This window comes from Oryza glaberrima, chromosome 3 (assembly GCF_000147395.1).
Source record: "Oryza glaberrima chromosome 3, OglaRS2, whole genome shotgun sequence".
Taxonomy (NCBI): domain Eukaryota; kingdom Viridiplantae; phylum Streptophyta; class Magnoliopsida; order Poales; family Poaceae; genus Oryza; species Oryza glaberrima.
Window position 1 is genome coordinate 24,286,450 of NC_068328.1, and position 27,264 is coordinate 24,313,713.

At 42.5% G+C, this 27,264-nt stretch overlaps 2 protein-coding genes across 2 annotated transcripts; both read right to left on the bottom strand.

Annotated features, from left to right (window-relative positions):
* Positions 1–601: 601 nt before the first annotated feature.
* LOC127765646 (uncharacterized) lies at positions 602–3,804 on the bottom strand. The gene is made up of 3 exons (XM_052290586.1): positions 3,645–3,804; positions 1,082–1,234; positions 602–941 (listed from the first exon to the last, which is right to left on the bottom strand). Exons 1-3 carry the CDS (start codon positions 3,755–3,757, stop codon positions 836–838), a joined length of 372 nt encoding a protein of 123 aa, XP_052146546.1. The 5' UTR covers positions 3,758–3,804; the 3' UTR covers positions 602–835.
* A 14,915-nt stretch (positions 3,805–18,719) lies between these two features.
* On the bottom strand, positions 18,720–24,509 carry LOC127766950 (homeobox-leucine zipper protein HOX32). Its single transcript, XM_052292132.1, has 18 exons — positions 23,941–24,509; positions 22,854–23,013; positions 22,475–22,590; positions 22,277–22,367; positions 22,094–22,189; positions 21,908–22,021; positions 21,720–21,803; positions 21,421–21,576; positions 21,255–21,329; positions 21,043–21,149; positions 20,769–20,961; positions 20,491–20,679; positions 20,325–20,405; positions 20,104–20,238; positions 19,690–20,015; positions 19,383–19,488; positions 19,136–19,285; positions 18,720–19,044 (listed from the first exon to the last, which is right to left on the bottom strand). Exons 1-18 carry the CDS (start codon positions 24,192–24,194, stop codon positions 18,898–18,900), a joined length of 2,580 nt encoding a protein of 859 aa, XP_052148092.1. The 5' UTR covers positions 24,195–24,509; the 3' UTR covers positions 18,720–18,897.
* Positions 24,510–27,264: the final 2,755 nt, after the last annotated feature.

A 27,264-nucleotide genomic window follows, 5' to 3' on the forward strand; every position in this document is an offset into this window, starting at 1 on the left:
CAGGTTACATCCCAAGCTGGCACGCTGGGCCAGGTTACAGCCCAAGCACAACGTGGCTAGACGGGTAGTGCCAGCATGACCCACCACCTCACCACCCCCAGTCCCCGCTACCTACCGTCGTCCGTCGCTAACACTAAATCGTTAAAAGTCAGCTGCAGTTGGTCAGAGCTTGCCGGAGTTTGCCTGAGCTGAAGGAGGCAGCCGAGCATGAATGGTAGAGCATATCTGAAAGTAAAAAACTTCATAAGATTTTGGTTTGTTTTTCCGTTGAATGCCATTTGACAAATCCGTTGTTCATATCTTCCTCTTCCCAATCATCTGTTTCTTTAAACCCAATTTTCAAACTTAATTTTGAGACTGATTTTAAAATATTTTCAACATTACTTTTAAGTTATCAAGAACACATATATGAAAATTTTACCTATAAATTACTTTTTATTCCCTAATAAGTCAAAACGGCTTATTAGGGAATATATGGGCCACCGATGAGGCTCTCAATGTTTTCCCCTGGCGAGGTCGTGTTGCTAGATCTTTAGTTGCATAACAAAATTATTTTTTAAAAAAAAAATCGATGGAAATACAGTAGCTATGATCCAACAAGTTTTTACCACACAAAAGTGTGTGAGAGAGGTTGATCTAGAGAGAACAGTTATTTACAAGGTTATAACTTATCCATTATCTAAAAAACATAGGACTACAAGGTTACACAACTTAATAAACAGAAGCAGACGTTTCTCAAAGATACATTTTCGGCAAAAGTGCAGACAAAACATTCTTCTTCAAGATGAGTACAGAAGGACTCAACCGGAGATCTCAGTCAAAATGATAAGCTGTTTTAATCAAGCGGACTTTCAAGGTCCGGTCTTTGGTCCATCGTTTTTGCCATTGCACCATCGGGAAAAGCATCTGGATATGTTGCCGCTAGCCTCGATTTCATGCTTCTACAACATAAGATAGTTTACCAAGTGGGAAAATTGTTATGATAGTAATTCGAATGCATGCTTGGGGATAAGAGAACTGAAAAACTAAAGGAGGATGAAACGCAGAAAATCATAATTTTGAATGGCCAGTGGAAATGTACCTCAGCTTCAAGAAAATATGGTCAAGATCGTCCTTCATGGATTTGAGAAGACGAGTTTTACTAGCAAAGTCATTAGACACCTCCGCAAAGCATTGTTCAGAGTACTCGTTAAAATGTGTGAGAACTGCATTGCTATCTTGCAACCGTCCCAGTCTGCCGGAGTAAACACAAAAAAAAAAGTAGGGGTTTCCATTAGCAGCAAAAGACAAGGAACACAGCAATTCCTGCAAATTCTACTGCTAAAGTATAGAAAACTGTATCACTAAGCAACTAGCATTTCTCATATGTATAACAAAATACAGTATGTCAACATAAATGTTACGTTAGGCAAATTACTCTTAACAGAAGAGTGAGAAGTGAGAGAATTTCCAGCAATAGAGCAAAGGAATCTGCCAAATCTAAGAAATATTACTATGTCGTGGTAAGGTTCTTGTAGATCTTTGCATGAAGGGAAAAACATGCTGGTTTTGCATAAAGCATGGACAAACCAACATTACTACAGTTTGATGCACCCCAATTAAACTTCAAGGTTCTACTATCGCCTACAACTCATCATATGTTAATTCACCTAATTGAGGCAGGCTCAGCAGTCCAAGTTAAAACAGAACTCTTGGGAAGGCAGAACCGCAACATATGACAAGTGCATCGCAAAATAATACAACATGTATGTTGAGCACTTGAGATGTACTTGATAGTGTAGTGGCAAGGGGTATGTGGTTCCAACACCAAGATCCCGTGTTCAATCCCCAACACGCTCACTATTTCGTCTTTAAAAAATGTTTGGAGGGACGTCTCCCACTCCAAATCTAGTTTTTTTTTTGGGTGTATGTTGAGCACTTCCATAATTTCCACACATGGAGCATGTAAATGCCCAAAACAGTCATATGCTTGCCATTAGCTCAATACAACAATCACAAACATTTCATGTTCATGCTTAAATGTGGAATAGAACTATGCACCCAAAAGTTAACTTGCAACAGCAAGGTAGTGATTAGAGATACTTAAAGATGGCATTTCCAGAAGTAGCAAGTGACCGTTCTTTTCTTTTCCTCCAAAGAAAAACAAGAGAATGATGGCAACAGGGGAAACATGGATTAGACTGGGAACCTTTGGATGCAAGAATTTTACAGCATGCAGTTCATTTCCAGCATAATCAGGAAAATTTCTGGCGCTCTAAAGAAGCCATTAATGTACATATGAATATTGCTGCAACTAATAACGACACTTAGCTACTTAGGAACTACCACACTGTACATCTGTTTAAACTCCAAGACTGGTTGAGCCAAGCACGCCAGTGCAAGATGAGATACAAGATGTAAATATCAAGGGCTCAGAGAGTACAGTGATATCTTAAATCACAACAGTACTGAAAGGGTGACTCGTTAATACTGATAGCACCAAAAGTTTTGGCACATGGATCTTATTCCTACATATCTATCTTGAATGTTATTCCTACATATATATCGCTCTACCGAATTTTGTGCGGGACCAATTGAGGGGCGACCAGGCAGGGAAATGCGGTTATATGGAGTGTTCATATATGGTAATAGTTGTTGATTTCAAACAGAACTTACAACCACCAGAATATTTGTGAGACATCATTAACAGTGAGCATTTAGCATCAATCTTGAGTATTGTGAAGCATCAATCACTAACGACCGATTAGGATAAATTCTCCTTCCAAGCAATCATTGCTACACAAACGAAGGGCTACCAACATTCTCTAAATCTCACGAGAGGATCTAGTTAATACTCAAAATAGCTCTAAAGCTTATCGAAGCACCCCAGGACTGCCAAAGTGAATGCATTGCTGGTAAACAGATGCAACAACTTATAATAGTTCAGTTCTTATAAATAGTAGTAATCAATAATGCCTTTTTCGTTCATAGTAGGTACTCCCTCCGTTTCACAATGTAAGTCATTCTAGCATTTCCCACATTCATATTGATGTTAATGAATCTAGACATATATATCTATCTAGATTCATTAATATTAATATGAATATGGGAAATGTTAGAATGACTTACATTGTGAAAGAAGTAACATATAGTAAGATCAAAATTCTAGCAGGTAACCACGATGTCAGAAAATAGGATGTCAGTATGCTTTCAAATCAATAGAACATCACGGCATAGACAATGAAGGATTAGAGCATCTCCAAGAGAATTCTAAAACCCAAAAAATGGGCGCGCTGTGAGGAAACCATGCACAATTGTGAACAGCTGCGTGTTGCTACCCAGAAATGCTAAGCCAAAAACCCGGTCAGATTTGTGGACACACGCCGAAACCTCGGTTCTTCCTAGCAAAGGGATGCACTGAATTCGATTCTACCCACCGAATCAAATCACCGTTCCGCCACTTTCGCAAACCCTCGATGGGAACAACAAGCAATCCCTGAGACCCTAACTCTAAATCATAGAACACGAGAACCACCGAGACAGTAGCCTAGGCGCAGGGATCAGAGACGGCGGCGTTCCGTTCATCGACCAGCCCCGATCGAAAAGGGAGCGGGGGAGAGCAAGGGCAAGGAAAGGGGGAAGGGGGGGAAGCCGTGCCGACGTACATGAGGTGCTGCGTCTGCCTGATGGCGCCGATGTCCCCGGTGTCGACCAGCGACCTGAACCGCGCCGCCACCTCCGCGGCCGCCGCGGCTGTCTCCGGCGGCGACTTCTCCATGGCCGCCTGAGCCCTCCTCTCCCCTATCGAGTCTCGACGACTCTCACGGGGGTCACGGCTGTGCTGGCCCAGGGCGTGCGGTTTTGGGCTCTCCTGGGCCTTTGGCCCTATGAGGGCCCATGAATGGCGAGTCCTGAAAATGCTTTGGGCTTGCATGTAAGTGGGCTTTTTAACTGTTGGGCTTACTCGTTCTGGTCTGTTTGGGAAGGTCCGGTACGTTGGGCCTCATTTGTTTTTTTTGGACTTGAAGCTTAGTTTTGTTTTGGTTTGTCTATCTATAAGAGACACCATTCACCTATACTTCAAATACAATTTTCTCTTAAACTACTCATCCGATCTATGATCCGATTACACCGTTGTATTCGTAACAATTAAATCTTTATAACAAGATCTCACATCATTATATTTTGATAAAAAAATCACAAATTACTTTTATGATATGTCTAAATTACTTTTAGATTTCACTAAGTTACTTCTTAGATATATAAAAGTAATTTACATATATTATAGAAGTAACTTAGAACAAAACGAAGGTAACTTTGGCATGTCATTTGAAGTAAATCCGTTATAAAGATAAAAACATGACTCTATCTAGAAATTAAATTAATCAGCACAAATTATAGAATTAACTAAAAACAATAATAAAAGTAATCACCTCAGAGCATTATGAATGTATAGGAAGTATTTTAATCAAATCTAAAAGTAAATTATATACTCCCTCCGTTTCGAAATGATTGACGCCGTTGACTTTTTAGCATATGTTTGACCGTTTGTCTTATTCAGAAAATTTAAGTAATTATTAATTCTTTTTCTATCATTTAATTCATTGTTAAATATATTTTTATGTAGGTATATAATTTTACATATTTCACAAAAGTTTTTGAATAAGACGAACGGTCAAACATATGCTAAAAAGTCAACGGTGTCAAACATTTCGAAACGGGGGGAGTATATATATGATAATTTGTTCAATGAAAAAAGACACTAATTAAAGTTACTTCTACTCCCTCCGTTTCATAATGTAAGTTATTCTAGCATTTCCCATATTCATATTGATGTCAATGAATCTAAACAGATATATGTCTAGATTCATTGACATCAATATGAATGTGGGAAATGCTAGAATGACTTACATTGTGAAACGGAGGAAGTATAATATATGTAAATTACTTTTAGGCTTTACTAAATTTACTTTTATATGTCTAAGAAGTAACTTAGTGAAATCTAAAAGTAATTTAGATATATCATAAAAGTAATTTGTGATTTTTCATCAAAATATAATCATGTGAGATATTGTTGCAAAGATTTAATTATTACGAATACAACGGTGTAATCGGATTGTAAATCGGATGAATAATTTAAGAGAAAATTTTATTTGAAGCATAGATGATAGGAATATTTCCCATACTTACTTAATGGACTAGGACTATAATAAAGTAAGATTCTTCAAGCTAACACATATCTGGATTCTGGATAGGCGTCGCTAGTTATGACTAAATCGAGAGTGCTCTCGAATTAGATTTTGCGTTTTCTTTTGGTTGACCTCATTATTTTTTTTTCTCTTTTAGTACTAACTATGGTTTATGACAAGTATGTTTTTGTCTCTGTTAAGAAAATCATGGAAATGTCATGCTTATGTCTAAGAGCCATCAAACATCATGAATTATTAAACTTTTTATTTAGCACCATAAGGCTCCTTTAAAATACAGAAATAGGACGAATGTAGAAATAAAATGACATGCTCATTGGATTTATACAAGATTTCGAAACACATGGAAATTTCAGAACTGTCATTTAATTGGCGCATAGAAAAAAAATGCAGGAATCCAAGACATGGGAAGAGAAAAACATGAGGTGAGGCTTCATGTTTTTTTCCTCCGAAATTGCTCTAAATTGGTCCATTTTATTGGAATTTGGAAGGTATATGTAGAAAATAATCCTTGTTTCAAATGACTTTGTAGGATTATTTTCTGTAGGATACAAATCCTTTAGAATCCTTATTTTTTCTTCAAAGGGGGTCTAAACATATAAATATGGTTTATTTAAACTGTTAAACTGATTTGCAAGGCTGCTTTGGACATGTGGCATCTTGGCTGAACATATTTGTCATTTCACTCCAATTGTCATGGTAGCAAAGAAACTGGTTCCTAACCAGTAGTAGTGGCTTCACTTGCCGTTTCTACAAAATCTTGCTAGCCGGTGATCAAGTCATAAATCCTGGCTGCCCTCAACACCCTCATTTTGGTGAACAACCAGGGTTTCGCCTCCCTCAACGATGCCGTCATCTATCTCTTGCCGAAGAAAGATGAGGTCATAGAAGTCAAGGATTTCTGCCCAATAAGCTTCATCCATAGTTTTTGGCAAGTTGTTTTCTAAGATCCCGGCTTCCTGTCTCTCGCCTCATCTTGACAAGTTGGTGGTGGTCAATCAAAGTGCTTTCGTCAAAGGCCATTCACCCTACTATAACTTTTGCTATGTGCAGCTTGCGGCCAAGGCATTCCATGCCAGGCACACGCTACATCTGCTTCTCAAAGTGGATATTACGAAGGCCTTTGACACGGTCAGTTGGTCATTCCTATTTGAAGTGCTTGCGCACCTTGGATTCAGCCGCCGCTGGCATGATTGGATCTCCCTGATTCTCCGTTGCTCCTCTCCCCGGGTGCTGGTCAACAGGGTGATGGGCCATCGCTTCCTCCACCGATGGGGGCTCCGGCAGGGTGATCCCTTATCCCACTGCTCTTCCTCCTTGTCATGGATGTGCTCAATGCAATTATCTGCAAGGCCTCTGACTCGGGCGGTTTTCTCCCCCTTAATGACCGTGCTTCACAACATCGTGCTTCTCTCTATGCCGATGATATGGTCCTCTTTCTTCCTCTGTCGGGCAGGATCTCGAGTTCGTCCAAGGCATCATCTTTGTCTTTGGTTCAACCTTCGCGCTACACACCAATTTTGCCAAATGTTCGATAACCCCGATCTGTTGTTCGGCCGAGGACATGGAGTTGGTTCAGAGCTATTTCCCTGCTCTATCTTTGACTTTCCTTTCACCTACCTCTGCATCCCGCTATCGGTCTGCAAGCTACCGAAAGCGGCCATGCAACCCCTCGTTGACAAGGTCTCCCACTAGCTTCCTACCTGGAAGGGTCAACTCACCACTTTGGGCAGCCGCTTTGTGCTAGTCTAGTATGTGTTCTCTTCTCTTCCGGTCCATGTGTCCATGGCGATTGGTCTGCCAGGCTAGGTCATCAAGGCCATAGATAAGAAATGTCGCTCTTTCATATGGATGGGTACAGACTCGGTCCATGGGGAATGATGCCTTTTGTCTTGGACGAATGTTTGCTGCCCCAGAGTTGTTGGCGATTTGGGTATTGCTAACTTGAGGACGACAAGTTTCGCTCTATGCCTTCGTTGACTCCGGTTTCAGCGTTCAGGCCACCCCTACTGGGTTGACCTAAAGGCCCCCCTCGAGCGGAGCGTCTCCGTCATATTTGCGGTGTCCACCTTCTTCGTGTTAGGTGACGACGCTTCGGCTCTTTTCTGTACGGACCGGTGGATTGAGGGTTGCTCGGTGGCCTCCTAGGCGCCAGACCTTCTCCTTGCCATGCCCTTGCGTCTCCGAGCATCGTGCACGGTCGCTTCTGCCCTCGCTAACAACTCTTTGGTTAGGAACATCTGTGGCATGCATAGTCCCAGTCATCTCCCAATTCCTCGTGGTTTGGGATGCGGTGCTTCCTGTCTAGCTCTCTACAGGCACTGAGGACCGTCTTGTTTGGCGCTGGACAAGCGACCAACGTTACTCGGCTCGCTCAGCCTACCAGGCTTTCTTCCTAGGCCAACACTCCTTTGCTTGCGCCGATCTGCTCTGGTAGGCTAAAGGTTATGCTAAATGCAAGCTTTTCCTCTAGCTTGCGTTCCAGCAGTGTTGTTAGACGGCTGATCTTCCGCAGAAGCATCGTATTGGCAGCCACTCGCCCTGTCCTTTTTGCACCCAAGAACTTGAAACGACAAACCACATCCTTCTCGACTATGTGTTCGCTTGCTAGGTCTAGCACCATGTTCTGTCTTCACTTGGCTGGCCTAACCTCGCTCCTTTCCATGACTGCTCACTTCAGATATGTTGGCCAGCTTGTAGAGCCTGCCTGCCAAACTATCTTCGCAAGGGTTTCGATTCCATAGTTCTCCTAGTCTTCTAGCAGCTATGGAAGGAGCGGAAGTTCAGGGTATTCGATTACTCTCTCTAGTAGGTTTTCATCGTTTATAGAGTCCATCCTACAAGAAGGCTATTTGTGGTCATTTGTTGGCTCCGCTACTTTTGGGGGCCTGTTAGGAGTATAGTGGGGCTCCTCCGCTACCAGCCTCCCTCGATATAGGAAACATTATATATATATATATATATATATATATATATATATATATATATATATATATATATATATATATATATATATATATATATATATATTGTAGTTTTTCCTTTAGCGGTTCTTTTCTCCTTTCTTTCTTCCTTGGTCTCCGGCAATGGCCTTCGGGACGTTTTGTGTTGTGTATATGAAACTCTTTTTTACTAATATTAATATGTAATCTTTTTGCGCGTTCGTAACTGTGTGGAATCCTTTTGCGCATCCTTTAAACCGCATCTTATTCATTGTGGTCAAATATGCCGTACATGCCAACACATAACTACCAATTGTACTAGGAGCGCTCTATCTATCACGTGTGCTTTGTCAAGGCTCTGTTTAGTTTCCACGTAAAAAATTTACACCTTGTCACATCGAACGTTTGAACATCTGCATGAAGTATTAAATATAGTCTAAAAAATAACTAATTGTACATATTGCGACTAATTTGCGAGACGGATCTTTTAAGCCTAATTGCTTCATGATTTGACAATGTGGTGCTACAGTAAACATTTGCTAATGATGAATTAATTAGGCTTAATGAATTCATCTCGTTGTTTATTGATGGATTCTGTAATTAGTTTTTTTATTATTGTCAAACACCCTATGTGACACCCTATATAATACGCGATATGACACGCTAAAACTGTACACCCATATATCTGAACACACCTAAGCGTCGATCTTGATTATGCAGGGGCGAAGCCACATCGTGCCTTCATGAGATGCCCAGGACACATGGTCCAGTTTGCAAAATGTCCATTACATGTCAATGTTAATTAAAGCATTAATTAGTCAATTAGGAGTAGATATGTATAAGTGAGGTGTGTGTATGTTTGTACTACTGCGACGCTATTAGAACATGTACGATAGCAAACTATAAGTCAGCCCTAAACGTATTTTAGGGAGATAAAATAGGATAGAGAAAAGCAGCGGGCTATAGATTTGCAGCCAGCTGCAGCACGGATTTTAAGATGTAATGTGTATATGACATATGGAATCAAGTATTAATATTATAGTAACTATTGTATTGTATGAATTGGCTATTAAATTAATTATAGATGATTTGGAGCTAGTAGTTGCTTTACTATAAAACTTGGTCTTAGTAGTTGCTATACGAGATATACTAGCTACTCCTTCCGTCCCATTTTAAGCGTAGTTATGATTTTCCGTGTCTAATTTTGATCGTCCGTCTTATTTAAATTTTTTTTTGAAAACTTTAAAAACATAAGTCACGCATAAAGTACTACTCATGTTTTGTCATCCCATAACAATAAAAATACTAATTATAAAAAAATTTCAAATAAGACTGATAATCAACTAAGTTGGCGAAAACTCATAACTGTACTTACAATGTATATAAGGGCAACACTAATGTATATAGCAAAACTAGTCCATATTAATAGGACCCATATATATGAGCTTTAACTATTGTAACCTTCACAATGTATATAGATAGCAAGTAGTATTAGGGGGAGAAAGGAAATAGAGACAAATAATATATTTTATTCGGTATGGGCAGTCCATATGATTATGGATAGCTTTTGTTATTTCTTTGCTATGGACTAGTTACACAATGTTATTAAAGTGGCTAAATGGAATAGTTTATTTCCTATGGACTACTTTTATATTTCGTACATAAAAAAACAAACTAGGATTGGATGTGATATTTTCTCGTACAATAAATCTGGACAGAGATATGTCTAGATTCATAGTACTAGAATGTGTCATATCCAGTACAAAATTAGTTTTTTATGGGACGGAGGGAGCAGTACATTATGGATGCCCGCACGGAGGTAGTAGGACCGTAGGGAGTACTACATTATGGATGCCCGAACGGATCGTAGGTACGTACCGGATGGGAGTGTACAATACGTACGGCTGGTGGTGGCGCTGTGGCAGGAGTGGTCAAATCGACAAATCGTCGTGTCCCCGACATGTCGCTACACGTCTGGCAATAGCCCCTTTGAGAAACCTCGCAACCTGCAGGCATCTCTCATCACATCAGAGCTAGGAGTACTGAAGAGGCCAACGTGCCAGCGGCTATCAGACACGCCTACGCCCAGCCAACGGCGGCCATTGCTTGCGACGCGCACCGAGACATGGCTCGTCGTCGTCCGTCCGGCCGGTGGGTAGCCCACGCGCCCCGCCTCATCTCCATCCCGAGGCCCATGGAAAAAGAAGGAACATGAGAGGAGAGAGCAGTGCACATGCGACGACCGATCCGCTGCTCCATCGCCAACACAGCAGCGAGCCCAACCTTAATTGGGGCTCCGGCCCACGCGTGTCTTCACGGAGTGGCCTGGGGGCCCGACCCCGGCCCCGGCGCGGCTCCCGATTATTCCCGACCGGCGGATCCCGGGGCCGGCTCTCCTCGGGCCGATCGCAGCCGTCCGTCCGTCAGGTCCGTACTACTGTAGAAGAATATTCCTCCCCAAACGGAGCAGGCATCCATCACGTCCCACGTAGTACTCGAGAGACCGGTAGGCGATAAATGAACAAAAGTGAATGGCCGTGCCGTGCCGCATCGCGACAAACGAGCAGAGAACAGCACGTCGCGTTACACTAGGGTGTTCGGAGGGGGCTAAATTTTTTTTATCCCTATCAAAGTATTAAACATAAACCGATAAAAAAACTAATTTCGTAAATGATAGCTAATTTGTTAGACAAAACTTTTAAGCCTAATTAATTCATAATTAGCAAACGGTTTTGCTATAAAGCTTAATTAATTCATAATTAGCAAACGGTTTTTGCTATAAATCTTGCGACAGATTTCTTGTTACATATCATTCGATTTTTGGACCGTTTGATTGCGTCAAGATTCGTGCTTACACGGGTGGAAAAATAAAATGTGCGTGTTCACGTGTAAGCGAGGAGTCGACCGCACGATCTCTTGTTGCCGAACAAAGGCCTTTAATTTTACCAACTGAGCAAGGAACCAATATTGTTTTTGTGTCCAAAGAACAGACTTACATACTACTTACAAATTAATTACAGTGTAATTATGTAATAATCACACTGTAACTACTCAACTTATAATGTAACTATACTAAAAATTATAATGTAACTATACTAAAATTACAGTGTAACTTTTTAATGCATATGTTGATGACATTTTTATTTTTTTATTAAACCTCTTTGGACTTATAACTGTCAGGTCCGTTGTTACGATTAAGCTAGCCCGTTTCCCTCTTCAACGTGGCGCACATCCATAGGTTAAAAAATCCGAGTGAGATGAATGAAAAAAGAGTAAATTTGGTACGTACCATCGCAAAGTTTCTGGTGTTGGAAAATACCATCGCAATGACCTCGAGTAGAAAAGTACCATACAAATTGCCCAGTTTTTTAGAAATGCCCCTACCGTCGCTTTGCCCGTTTGAAGACGTCGTTGATGATGTGAAATGGCGATGATGCCCCTGCTGTGGCCACATAGGACTGAACCCTAATCCCAATCCCTCATCCCCTCTGCCACATCTCCCTAGTGCGCCACATCTCTCCTGCCGCCAACACAATCTTCCCCGGCACCGGCGGCACATGTGTAGTGATAATCACGATGAGGAGTCCATTGAAGTCGCCAGCAACACGGTCCAAAGCGGTGGTGGCTCGAGTTGTAGATCTGATTCGAGCTGAATCAGCAGAGCAGCAGTCCATGGCAGAGGGCAGGAGGACATCAACGCATTCTCCAAGCCAAGCTCTTGCAAAGTCCCCAGTGGACAATCTCCTGCAAAGCCAAGCTCTGTACATGCAAAGTGAGACACCAAACTTCAGTAACTTGGCTTCTTGGATTCCAGAAGGGTAATAGCTTCTATCCTGTACACTTACTTTCAGAAAATTGAACCGAATGTTTGCATTGTTGTTGGTTGATTGGATTCAAAGAATAGACCAATATATATGTGCGATTAGTAGTACTTTTTAATCCTGTTTTATCCATTGGCGTAGGTTTTTTCTAACATATCAGTGCATTTTCTTCTGCTTTGTTGCGGTAGGATGGATCCTACCAAGACGTTCAAAGTTACTATTAAAATGGGATCATATATGGCAAAGGATGATAGTGGTAGGATTGAGTACATCACTGCCAGATCCATCCGTAAGGTTGTAGATAAGGAGGAATGCTCACTGTTGACTATTGTTGATTATCTAAGAGATGAGTTTCGATGGGGGAGTAAGCAATATCTATCCTGTTTTTTCTGGGACAAATGTGCTACAGAGTTAGCAGCAATTAATTCTGATGCAGAGCTTATTGAAGCATTTGAAATGTATTTCGTCGAGAGGGCAATCCAATTAAACATGTTTGTGCAGGACATAGGACCAAAATGGTCTGGTAAGTTAATGCTTGGCATGACCATGGAGGCTGTTATGATGTCACAGAATACCTCTAGTGCTCAGAACTTCTCCCAACCATCTAGTGTGGTTGAGCAACGTACTCCACAATTATCAATTATTCCGGTTCCACCAGCAGCTCCAAATCTTTCTATTACACCAGCAGCAGCAGCAGCTCCAAATCTTTCTATTACACCAGCAGCAGCTCCAAATCTTTCTGATCCATCTGCAGCTCAAAATAAAGAAGATGCATCTCCAAATAAAGAAGTTGAACTAGTTCTTCCTTCAGTAGCAGTTACTGCTGATGACTATGTTGGGGTTGATGATGAGGGGATTTTTGGTGTTGCTCCCATGGTGGGGCCAATACCTGAGGTTGAGATAGGTGAAGATCCAACAGAGCATTTGTTGGAACGTGAAGATGAAATTACTGACAGTGTACCTTGTGAGCCCTGCCCTGTCGTTGATTATCAAAACCCAGCTATTAAAATCAATGAAGTATTTCCTGATAAAATTTCCTTTCTGAAAGCTCTTAGACATTTCGCAATTCTGAAACAATTTGAATTTGGTGTTGACTATAGTGACAAGACAAAATTTGGTGCCTCATGCTGTGATCCTGATTGCAAGTGGAGAATACATGCTTCTAGGCTTCAAGATGAGCATTCATTTCAGGTATAGTGTATTATTGTCAATCTTTTTCTTAATTTTGTTCATTATAGTAACATGTTTTTATTTATTTTCTAGATAAAGACTGTTGGGTCAGACCATGAATGTACTTCTACAAGTTTTTCTAGTGACAAGATGGCTTCTTCTAAGTGGGTTGCACTTAATGTGATGGATTGGTTAGTTGAAAACCCTACCCTTGGCCCTAAGGAGCTGAAGAGAAGGATCAAAGAGAAGTACCAAGTGGATGTCTCATACTTCAAGGTTTGGGCTGGCAAAGAGGCTTGTCTTGAACAAATTCAAGGTTCATGGGTGGAAAGCTTTGATAGATTATTCAACTTCAAGGCAGAAGTAGAGAAAAGATGCCCAGGAAGTTTAGTGGAGATAGACTACAAGGAGAACAAAGGAAAACATCAGTTCAGCAAGCTGTTTGTGGCTCTCAAGCCTTGCATAGATGGATTCCTTCAAGGTTGTAGACCTTACCTTGGCATCGACTCAACCTTTTTGATAGGAAAGTATAGAGGTCAACTAGCAGCTGCTACTACTATAGATGGTCATAACTGGATGTTTCCAATAGCCTATGGCATATTTGAGTCTGAAGCTGCTGAAAATTGGGTTTGGTTTCTTCAAAAACTTAAGCAAGCAATCGGCACACCCCGTGGACTAGCATTGCATACAGATGCTGGAATTGGCTTGACAAAAGCTGTTGGTATTGTATTTCCGAAAGGAGTGGAACATAGGGAGTGCATGATGCACATGTGGAAGAATATGATGAAGAAGTTCCACGGTACTGCCATCGATGACAACATTTGGCCTGCAGCAAGAGCTTATGATACAATATTTTATGATAAATACATGGGGAAGATCAAAGCGGTTTATCCTGAAGCCATAAAATGGCTTGAACAGAACCATCCCCATATATGGGCTAGGAGCAAATTCAATGGAATTTGCAAAGTTGACTATATTAACAATAACATTTCTGAGTCTTTCAATAACAAGATAAATCCTTTGAAGGGGCTCCCAGTTGATGAGCTTGCTGACAAGCTTAGACAAATGATGATGGAAAAAATAGAGGTGAGAAGAAGAGTTGCAGCAAAGTTTGAAGGTACAATTATTCCTAGTGTCATCAAGGAGCTCAATGCAATAACCAGGGATCTAAAAGGATATATAGTAAAGCTAAGCTCCTCGACAGAAGCAGAGGTTAGTGGATCCTACAAGGATGGGACTGCTTGGAGGGAATCAGTTGACCTAGAAGCAAATGAATGCTCCTGCAACCAGTGGCAAATATCTGACAAGCCTTGTACTCATGCTCTTGCTGTGATCTGCTCAAAGAGGGATAAGGTTGAGAAGTATGTTAATAAATACTACTCAGTTCAAATGTTCAAGGCTGCCTACTCCCATGCAATTAGGCCAATGCCAGATAAAGCCAAGTGGACCAAAGGGACTCAAGGCTTCAAGTTGCATCCTCCCAACCTAAAGAGGCCAGCTAGTAGACCTAAAACTACAAGACATAAGGAGGGCAAACCATGGGGTAAGAAGCACAAGTGCAAGAAGTGTGGAAGATTGGGACATAGGCAATCTACTTGCAAAGAAAATGTTCTTGACGAAGGTCAATCTGAAGCAGGTCCAAGCAACAATAAAAGGTGGTTACACAAACTATATTTACTTCTTTTTTACAATGGATCATATACAACTCAATTTACTATTGTGTTGCAGGCCAAGAACCTCAAATACAACTAAGGCTACAAAGACCAGCAAGGCTACAAAGAGGACAGCTCCAAGGGGGAAGAAAGCAACCATTCAACCAACTTCTACTCCTCCTAGAGATCCAACTCTTGTAATGCCTAGTTCTAGTCCTTTGACAAGGAGCAGGAAAAGGTTATTGGAAGCTAACAATTGCGAAGCACCATGAAGTTCTGAGTCTTTGTTATGTTGCCATGTTATTTTGCTAGACTGATAACTACTAATCATGTGTTATTCATGTACTATCACACTGTTATTTTGCTACTCTAAAAACCATGGATGTGAAACTGTTGTGTAAGAAGTATGGTCTGCCTATTTTGGGCTAGTATTCAACTCTATATTGTTGTTAAACTAATGTTATGCACTTCCACCTAGTTGAATTGTTTTTATAATAAAAGCTGCACTTCTAGATGTTCTACTTGACATTGCATTCACTTCACTAAAATTAGTTTTCGCATACAACTGATAAAGAAATGCACATATTACAGCTTCCAAATTACTACAACTGTAAGGAACACAACTAGAAATATAACTATGTTGATCTTGAAGTCCATCATATCAAAACGTCTTCCTATCTCAACTGCAAGCTTCAAATCATTTCTTCCATTTGGTGTTGTGGCAGTTTGTTCCATAACTGGAGCCATCAGTTCATCTTCCCAAAACCAAAAATGACAGCCACTTGGCTCATCCTGTGATAAGGAAAATCATCACATTGGGACCATGGCTGCAACTGCCAAAAAGTTAAAACTTTGTTAAGTTGCTAATCTTTAACTCACCGAGTGAAATGGGCACCTGTAGTAGTGCCGGCCTGGATTTCTTGTTGTTCCTGATGTCTTCCGCCGAACCATCACGTTGCAGTTGGGACAAACCACTGATGGTATTGCCGAAGAGGCAACGGACTGACTCATCTATGCTGCAACTTGATTGAAGAAGGAGCAACAGACAAAGAAGAGAAGAACAAGATGTCAAGAAGCTGGAATGATAAGGTCCAAAGGATCTAGGTTTTTATATCCCCCGAAGCATCTATTTTGGCTCCAAAAGTTGGAAATTTTGGCGCCAAATGCTGAAATATTTGCAGGGGCATCATCGCCATTCCGCATCATCAACAACATCTTCAAACGGACAAAGCGACGGTAGGAGCATTTCTAACAAACTGGGCAATTTGGATGGTACTTTTCCACTCAAGCTCATTGCGATGGTATTTTCCAACACCAGGAACTTTGTGATGGTACGTACCAAATTTACTCATGAGTAAATCATTCGAATGATTGCTAGGCACTCTCATTAGTAAAATATTTGCTATAGCATCATATAGATTAATTATGAATTAATTAGGCTTTCGTGAATTAGTTTAAGATTATGAAATGAATTTTGTAATTAATCTATATTTAATACTTGTAGTTTCGAATATCAGTTTAGTCACTTGGATACCACCTCTGCATCTCGTCCTTGTCACGTCAAATGATGGCGAGCAGTGAACAGTCATCACGCGATCGACGGGAGCAGCGAGCACAGCCCAAGAACGAACAAGAGAGAAGAAAGGAGGTTTTAACGAGCAGTAAATAAGAGAGGTCAGATCCATCCAACTACGGAGTAGTATACTACTCTACTAATAGTACTTAGAGCAAGTTTGATAGTACAGCTCACTACTCCCTCCTAAATATTTGACGCCGTTGACTTTTTAAACACATATTTATCCGTTCATCTTATTCAAAAAATTTAAGTAATTATTAATTTTTTTCTTATCATTTGATTTATTGTTAAATATATTTTTATGTAGGCATATAATTACATATTTCAAAAAAGTTTTTGAATAAGACGAACGGTTAAACACGTGCTAAAAAGTCAACGGTGTCAAACATTTCAAAACGGAGGGAGTATTAGTCCATATTAAAGTTAACATATATACTCCCTCTATTTCAAAATGTTTGACACCATTGACATTTTAGTACGTGTTTGATCATTCGTCTTACTAAAAAAACTTAAGTAATTATTTATTCTTTTTATATCATTTGATTTAGTGTTAAATATACTTTCATGTACACAAATAGTTTTACATATTTCATAAATTTTTTTTAAATAAGGCGAACGGTTAAACATGTGCTAAAAGGTCAACAGTGTCAAACATTTTGAAACGGAGGGAGTAATAGGTTGGTTATAAGGTTATCTTTATTTTCTTCATCCTCTCTCTTTCTCTCACTATGAATTTAATGCATATTTCTTGGAGCTTGTATATAGTTAGCTCTTGCATAAGAGCCAACACACTCCACTTACTTTTGTTTATCTCTATTTCACCTAAGCTGATTATAGTCCACTGTTATCTTGCTCTTACTCCACGCAGCAGTAAAAAGGTCCCCGGCAGCGACAGAACGGAGGGGGGCGAGAGCGGTAAAAGCGGTGAAAAGCTGCAGCAGCTGCATGCCCTCGATCTAATGACACGACACGGGCTGTCCTGTCCGCTCCTCCCCCTCCTCACACGGGGTGACGTGGCACGGGGCACGCGCTGGGCCCCGCCCCACCCCACCCCCTCTGCCCTTCTGCGGCTGCCGCACACAAACCGGACAGCTGCACCACGCCCACCGCAGCACGCACGCACCAACACAAGGGAGCACGGGCCGGGGTCGGGCCCTACCTCCAGCACCGCCGCCGCACGCGCGCCGCTTCGTTTCTTTTTCTTTTCTTTTTTCTTCTTTCTTTTCTTTTTTCGATCAGCTCGTGTTTTGTTTGCCTTCCAATCCAACCACGTTCACCGACCACGACCAGACCACCCTGCTCTCCGCTGTGTGCAGGGCGTGCTTTGCTATTGCCACCTGGGACCTCTGCTGCGTACATCACGGCTCACAGTATCACGCGCACCACTCACGAGTCCCTCGCTTGCTTGCTCCGATGCAACTCTTTCTTCCCCCCATCCTTTCCATCCAAAACATAAATATGCAGTGTAAATCCAGAAAAAATGTATAGTGCAAGTAACAAGACTAACGTAGACTTCTATTTTACATTATATGATAGCTTTCAGGTTTACCTTACATACTAATATATGATTTATACGTACTACACTAGCAAAAATACTTGTACGTTGCAACAAAGAAGATGATACTGACCGAGCTCTCTTCTCGCCGCACGTTGCTACACATGGGCCATGTATCGCATATCTGCCCATCGTATCCAAAATCACCTCAGCTCAAGAAATCAACCAATCGATCTCTTTCTTTTTCTTTGGTAATACTGATTTTTGTTAAGGGTGATTGAGATCCGATTCATCAACAAATCAATTCTCTTCTTTCCCTCTCCGTGACATGGTTTCTTTCCTGCTCATCAACTCCGACTCCAACTCGGGAAGCGAGGGGGAGGAGCCTAGGAGTAGTAATCTGGCCGTTGGATCTGTTGGATTGATGGACGACAAAAACACTACCAATCAATTTTTTTAAGATGTAAAGATGAAGATAAAAAATGTCATGTGATCTCTAGTACGTAGTACAACATATTTTGCCTTCCATCATCGCAAGGATAGATGTCACAACCATCAACAACAACAACACACGCCGTCCACGTTTCAGCAGAGCTCTCTCCCCTCTCCTCCCCCACAAAACCGGTCAAAAACTGGCGCGGCGTCGCCATCTCCAGGTGTCCATGACCGTTGCTTTCAGCCCAGCCAGCTAGCCATCCATGACCCCCGAACCAAACCAACATCAACATCAGTTTGGGTTGCCACCACCACCACCAAATACCAGGTCGCCACACGGCCACACATCACGCATTTCACATCCAAAACTGGCAACAAACCAGTCACAAGCTGTACACTGATCGGGTTTCCTTCCGTGACAAACTTCACACGCAAAAATCACTCACAGATAAAGATACCATATAGATCATTTAGCAGTACTAGATTCAAACGGAAGTTCATGATGATAGAAACTGGGGAGGTTCTTGACATGTTCATGGTGATGATACACAAAAGCAATACTACATAAGGTCTTTAGGACAGACAAACAAGAGGGGGGATCGATTCTACTAGGGTGGTTCTCAGACGAATGACCAGTTGACGAACATGAAGGCGAGGCAGTGCGGCGTGTCGTCGTCGCTCAGGACCTTCCACGCCACCGCCTGCTCGTACGACACCGGCCGCCCCATGCTCGACACGCACACGCCGCCCGGGAGGTAGGCGAAACCCTGGAGTGGAAACAGTTTTGTGCTGTTCGGTTACAAGCATCACAGAAGGGTTTGTCCAAAGGCTTGTAGCATTAGGAACAATAGTCCATACCTGCTGCATGATCTTGGGGAACTCTGTACATAGTGCCTTCCGGCCATCATCATCAAGGATCTTCTCGAGCGAGATGTCCTGGAGAGCAATCAGCGTCGTCTCCAGCATGTCGAGGCCGGCTTGGTTGGCGAAGGTGAACACAGGAGCAGCCTGAATGGTAAGCAGTAGCCAGAATTTGTTTGTTAGCCTAGATAACGGCAATGTAAATATGTATCAGTGACAATACAAAAAGGCGCACCGCACTGACCTTCAGGGAGCAGCACATGATTGAATCAGAGTGTTGCCACATTGCTTTCAAGGAAGAATCCGTGCTTTGTGAGTCTGTGCGAAGGAGATCCGCTCCAGTGTGGAATCTGAAATTTTAAAGCAAACCAAATTACCACATTGCAAAGAATTGAAAATGATCCATACTATCATCAATGACTGTGAATTACTATCACTTCTCTATGCACCATCATATCCCAGGATAATACTGACAAATTGGTGTGCTAATAGTAGGAATAAATGTTCAAAATCAAATATAGTGACATGGTATAGAACAAAGATAGTCATACCGGTAGCTCCTCCCAATCCACCTTGCAAGCGTATGGGCCTCAGGAGATCCTGGAGGGTTCTTTGTTTCAATCTGTCCACCAAGACGTGAAGGAGCTATTGCCATGGCCACTCTCTGCACTGATGCCACCACGGTCCGGACATACTGCCTGGCCATTGCCGCTACGCTTTCACGAAGGTGGTTTTCATATGAGAATTGGAAAGCTATGGTCAGGACCGATCTTGTGTTGCAGGTGCTCGAGGTGTCACTAGAAGCCCGTGTAGTCCCACCCGATCCAACCTCAAGAGTAGATGCCAGGTCAAGTGTGCGTGTCGCAGATGGTGCATCCTGTAGTAGGGTACATAATACCGAACCATTGTTTAGTTTAGGCGATCGGACAAGATCCAGCTGCCAGAGCAAAAGAAATTACACTAACCGTCTTGCCATCCAGTGGTATCACACGGAAGCCTGAGGGTAGCAGTGGTGCATCATCAGCAAAAGATTCGTCAATGGGTGCAAAGACAAGCTGGGCACATGCACCTGCAGCATTTTCATCTACACCGCTGCACAGCTGAAATAGAAGATAGTACCTCATCAAGTTAATCCAACAACAGATTGAATGAAAAAATTGCACACTAATGCTCTCTGAAAATATACCTGCAGAAGGTACATATCTCTTGATAGAACGACCTCATCATGGCAGAGGCTGTGTCCCTCAAGCCTAATGACCTCCAGGAACTGCAATTTAAAAGGGTTAGTTCGAATATTGGTTCGCAAGTAGTGCTACAAAGCAATTATAAGAAGCAAAGCAAACATCAGTTACCTCTTCATGCTCTAAGGTGTGCGCAAGTGGCAATATAACCTGACTGCCCATAAAACCACCAGCTCGCAGACCAGGAACTGCATATGGACTAGCCCTCAACGCAGCAGCAGAATAAGCATCAACACCAGGATCAGCCCATTCAGAGCGGTGCTCCCTCAAAAATCGCACTAGGAGAGCAGGTGGTACATTCTACACAATGAAAACAAGCTTGTCAGGTCATAATAAACAACTCAACTACTCATGCACAATAATTACCTAGATGGATTATGAGTAAAGACCTGTAACAGCATAGATGCCTTTGCACACAAGATGCCGCCTCCAATTGCAGAAAACAGCTGGGAGGAGTTGACATGAGATCCAACAAGCTTGTTTGGAGATGAGTTAAATGCAATTGTCACATCCTCAGCACCATCGCTGCTCATCAGTGACCAGCCATCATCCGGGAATCCATTGACAGCATCATTGAAGCCTCTGCAAATAGCATCGAGGACGTTAGCCATAGCACGCATGGGTATCTCTTTCACATAGTGACACATAAGCACTACTGCAAACCTGCTTAGCCTCTGACTAAATGTTCTCAGAACTGCTGGCTGACGGCCCCCTCCATAGGGCATTTCCCCACTTGATTCATGTGCAATTTGCCTAATGTGACGCAGTGCCTGTAAAAGCAAACCAGCAATTGTCAGGCATCACTGATATATTAACACAATACAGAACACTTAGTACCAATGAAATCTTAACACAAATGCAACTGTTAAACATACAGCAATTGTCATCTTCTGCGCAAGGATCTTAGGAGATTCATAAAGTGGTCGAAGGACCTCAGGCACACTCCAAGCCTGCAACAAGAAAATATGTTATTGCTAAAAGTCCACAAATTTGACCAAAGTGTCCAAAAAATGGATGGGGACAAATGTCTCTTCAGCTCACATCCAAATCAACATGATCCACAATGTGAATCATGGAACCACCCCCCTCACATGGGCGGATCAAATAGCCGCTAGGAAGCACCTCGGCTCTGACAAAGTTTGGAGTGTTAGGTCCTGATGGGCCACCAGTGGATTGAGTCAATGATCTCTCACAGATCTACAGAACAAGGTAGTGAGCAACAGTTACCAACTCTGAACACAAACAATATTAAGCTAAGCCAATTAAGTCACACAAAACACAACTGAAAACAATTCAGTAGAAATGGAAGCACCGTAACAATCAAAGGAAAGAAGGAATACCACAAGACTTCCATCCTCAAGACCACTAGTGTAACGGAGTATCCAGAAGTCACGTGGTGCCGCCAAAGTTGTCGGTGCATAAGTCTGATAAATTGAATTGCAGTAACAGTCAGGTTACAGCTATAGACAACAGAGAGGACAGTATCAAAGCGCACCTAATGTTAACCATGTCGTAAAAGGACGCATACCTGCATGTAGATAAGCTCAATAGTTCCACCATTACCCGTAGGGATAACATGGAGCACATCCACACACCGGCAATCGCGATACCAAGATGGGCGATCCTTAAGGATCTCAGCAACCTATGCAGTAGTCTATTAGGAGTGTCTGCCGAATGGAAACATTGGGCTGTGTGATGATGAAAAACAACATACCTTTGTGGGCTCAAGGCTCACAAGGCCGCAAGCTCGTGCTGCTACGCCACTACAATTGTGCGAAACAGCGATGATTCCAATGGAATCCGGACCAGGCTGTAACAAATTCCACCTTTAAGTAATTCTCCAAAAAACTGAAGTAATAAACACACACAATTCTGCCTTCTGCGATAATTACATTACCTTCATCCCAACCATTTGCACCCAATCGACAGCAGTACCCGTCGCTTTCGACAGGAACTCTGCCAAGGTCTCCTCAGCTATAGCGAGTAGACTGTAAGAAACAAAGAGTTGCATCAAACTTAAGCAAAAGATCGCGCAATGCAAGGGTAGGCATACAAATGTTCTTAGAAAAGTTAAGGACACTAGCACTGTAATTACCCAGCTGGGTTGTTCGCGTCCCTTTGCGGACGCGTGGCTGCTGGGTTTTGCTGTTGGTGGTGTTGACCACTTGTAACCACAGACTCACAGCTCGTGTCTGTAGTTGCCACAGAAGGCTGTAAAAACATCATAGCACACAACATTAGAGGCAGGAACCAGTAATACGAACAACATTAAATTAAAAAGATTAAACACACACTGGAATCTATTTCTAGGAGATGCTAGGAGCACTCAGCACGTTAGTCTGTTGAACTTGAAATTAGTAACTAAGCACATCGCTTGCCATTGTAGAACTCAGACTCAGATCATGCCTCTTGAGGCAAACACTTGCATATCATGAGTTATGTCTGATGAGATTAGCAAAGATGATGAATCTCACATTATGGAGCTGCTGCCGCATGTACCCGTTCTCGTAAACGAGGCGGGACACCTGCTTCTGCAGCCTGTCATTCTCCTCCATCAACAGCTTGTTCATCGCAGTCAACTTCCGGTTCACAGTTTGCAGGCGAGATGCCTCCTTGCGCTGCTTCTCGCGGCACCTGCAAATCACAAAGGAAAAACATCATCAACTGTCGGCCACACCACACCACACAGTTACAAAAACATCATTTGCAAGGAAGAAACTGTGGCAACGATCCTTAATGTACAAGATTCGATTCAATGCTGTGCCTCAGAACAGGCATGTCACATCCCAGGTGAGGCATCAAGCGTGTTAGGTAAAGGGCAAGGCATCCCAGCTGCACATTTTCATGGCATGAAAGCAACTAATGACTGATAAGCAGGAACAAATAATAGTACGAATTATTATTATTTTTTCTCAGCTGAAGATGATGATGTATACATCCTTGCAACACCAAATCTGGCTTAAATCTGACCGCTGCGTTGGGTAAGATGACCCTTTAACTTTGCTTTTACAGTTGTTCTTGCAATGCAAACCAACATAAGATTAGCAATCATGTCTAAATGTCAAGACAGCCTCTGAGAATCACATCAGCTCGCGAGGTTCTAGCTCAAAGCAGAGCACTCAAGAGTGAAAAGACTCATCCGCTTCTGCGTCCCCCACCACGAAACCACGACACAAACGGCAAAAAAAAAAAGAATAAGAAAAGAAAATTCGAGATGGCATTCAAAGAATAGACCAGAACTCGATCACAAAAAAGAAAAACTCAGGCATCTTAGACCAAAATAGCCAACGCGAAACTCAGATTTTGGCACAACAATCTATTACTAGGTGCCTGCATCCACATACTAAACCAAACATACGAATCCTGAAAAGGACAAGAAAGACGAAAGCCAAAACATTTTTTTCCCTCTAATAAGAAACGATATTTTTTTCTTCTTTAATGGAAAACATAAACACAGAAAATCTTAAGAGCCAAGAGAAGCCAAGAAAGCGAAATTCATGTGGAAGGAAGCAGTGAGCAGCAGATCGAGAGAAGTGGAGAGAAGAAGGAGAAGGCACGCACCTGCGGTTCTGGAACCAGACCTTGATCTGCTTGGGCTCGATGTTGCTGAGTATGGGGCACTCGCGGATGAGCTGCTGGCGGCGGAGCGAGCTGGGCTTGGGGCACTCGCCGTAGACCCGCTCCAGCGCCTCCACCTGCTCCGGGGTGTAGCGCACGTACTTGCCCGTGTCCACCTGCGGCGCCCCTCCGCCGCCAGGCGACGACCTGTCCTGCCTCCCCACTCCATGCACCGCCGCCACCATCGCCGCCGCCATCCCCGTCGACCCTTCTCCTTCTTCTCCCGCCTCCGCCGAAGCGCTACGACGACGACCAGGGCCACCACCACCGCCGACCGAGCGCAGTAGTTGGTCGCAGTAGTAGCAACAGGAGCCACGGCCACGGGCGCCGCCGCGTCATGCCTCCAGGGAGAGACTGCCGCCAGCTCCCGCGCGCGCCATGGCGGTCGGAGGTGCTTCTTGCGAGCGGAGGCGCGTGGTGGTGGTGAGGAGGAGGAGGAGGAGGTGGGAAGGGAAAGGTAGCGAGAGAGAAGAAGGGAAGGACGGTAGAGGAGGAGAGAGAAGGGGTGGGGGTTGGTTTAATAGTGGTGGACAGGGGAAGCAGAGCAGAGAGGAACAGTCTCTCTCTTCTCTTGTATACGAGCTGTGGAGAGAGTAGTTGTGCAGTACTGTGGTGACTGGTGGAGCCCGTGGAGAGAAAAAAAAAAACTCTCCCATTAAATAGAGGGGGTGTTTTGGTAATATGTCTTTTAAATAGTTCTTTTTTATCATTTTTAACGTAAGAGAGTTTTGAAACGTAGAATTAAGAAAACGGAGGTATAAGAAAAAAATATAGGATTCTAATATAAATTCAGGTGTAAAGTAAAGGATTATAAAACATAGGAAATATATAGTTATATAGGAATTGTCGTTCGATTGCGCCGTAGGAAAGACATAGGAGGGGGGGGGGCAAACTAATTGGAAACTTTGCATAAGGTTAATCCTCATGTTAAAAATCATTCAAAACTTGTATGGATTGAAACATTGTTTAGAACTTTAAAATCTTATAGGATTCAATAGTTTTTAATCCTTTGTGTCAAAAAGCCATATAGAAAAATAAATCCTATAGTACTACAATCTTAAAAAAAAAACTTACAAAATTCTTTTTTTTTTGCTTAAATCAAGGGGGCTAATCATTTGAGAAGCTATTAGTGGTCAAAATTTTGAAAAAAAAAATGATCAATACCATAATTTCAGTTATGTAAAATATCGGCAAATATATAAGTTAAGTTTTTTATTTGGTTATGTCTATTTCTGGTCTTCACTTTTTGGACTCTTGTGCAACGTGTTACTAGATTTTTTTTTTCTAGAATTAGTTTAATTCTCACTTAATTCCTCAGAAGCTGATTTTCAAAGGAGACCAAAAGTGTCATAATAAAAACATGCCTACTCATTTGAAATTATGTACATTTTTCCCCTGGCTACAACATGAAACAAACTAGATCCTAGTATGAAACACCCGCTAAAGTCATATGAAATACCTGTAGAGAACTATGTAAAAAATGCAATGTATTATATTTGTGTTTTGTTATATAGAAATCGGCGTTGGTTGCTTTTTATTATATGTGCATATTGATACCTGCCGAAAATCAACTGAATGTCGAAGCCTAAAAGTTTCACTATATATATATATATATATTAAGCCCTTTTAGACATATATATGTAATCCTTATTTAAAGCCCTTTTATTTGATTATGTCTATCTATGCCCTTCACTTTTTGACTCTTTTGGAATGTTTTTCCTATGAATCAGTTTAAGTGGGTCTTTGTTTGTACCAATTGATACTTGCTGGTATCACATCAAGTACCCATTGATACCAGTTGATACTTGTCAGTACCAAGCCGATACCTTTTGCTCTCCCCTCAATCCCCTCTCCACTCCCCCTCTCTAGCGACGATGACGTGATCCTTAGCGGCATAGAACCCTTATCTAGCAAGACTCTCTTCCTTCCCCTCTCATCTCTGGCGGCACAACAAGGTGGCACGACACTCTTCTCCAACGATATGCTCCCTGGCAGTGCGACGAAGCAGTGGGGCCTTCTCTGGCGACCCTCTCATGCTGCGCGCCATGACAGCCACCACCGATGTCTTCCCCTCGTGGTTCGCCACCGTGCTAGATGTGGACATGGTAGAGAAGGTGAGGTCATCGCTGCTCAGGGTTTTGGGGCTACTAAGAGGCGGTCAAGCCTCGATGTTGGGGAAAAGGGCGCGCTTTTGCTCTAACTCTGCTAGGAGCGACTCTGAGACTGCGGCGATGGAAGCTAAGTGGATGGCTTTACTGCAGAAAGGGAGACATGCGGCAAGGCGTCTTTTGCCATGTGCCCAACCATCTTCCACTCCAAGGACTGCCTCTTGGTGCCCATCGTTTTGTAGGCCATCGTCTAGCCATGTTCTCGTTGAGCTGAGACCGTGGGATGCTTTTTCAAGGCACCTTCGAGCCACGCCATCTTTAAATACTTGTGTTTGCCACCATCAACCCTATGCATCCTCCCAAAAAAAAACATCGTTGTGTGCAATCACACAATTATATATATCATCTTTGGAGCTAGTCTTATGGCTCTCACCAATGCTCCCTTGTGCCGTATCACATCTTTGTCGTTAGTTTTATTGGTTTCTCGTGAGTATATCTGATATTGATATGCGTGCCTCTATCTTTGCTTCTATTCTTTGCTCAATCTAGGTAGTAACCATTCTCACTTTTGATATCTTAAGGATAGTTACCGACCGGACCAGGCCGGTCCGGTCCCCTTAAAAGATTGGTTGTGCAATTGAGCTGGGGAAAACCCATTGAATCGGGCAGTTTTTATATAAACCGGGCTTTGAACCAGAGTGGTCAGACCGGGAAACAAGTTGCTGGACTTTTGTTGATGGGCTAAGGGGAGGCCCACTGAGCAAACTCTTGCTAGAAAAGGGTGTGGGAGTGGGGATTCGACCTTGGGTCGCATGGCTGAGAGCAGCATGCGCTAGCCAACACTCCATCTCTTCACTTCTGTTGGTACGACGCATTTACGTCATATTATACATCGAACCACAGTTGGACTGGCCTAACCAGTGGTCGAACCACCAGACCAGTGAACTGGGAGCTCGACCGGTTTATTCTCTTGTCAGGTCTTAATAACTATGATCTTAAGGTTTTGTAGAATAAAAATTCTCATTGAATTTTCGCTACTAGAACTTGAAAAACCTCCTACCTTAAACGGGGTGTTCTATTCATCATATTGTTTGTATCTGCGGTAGTAAGAAGGCGGAACATATATTCATATGTAATAACGATAGACCACAAGAAATAC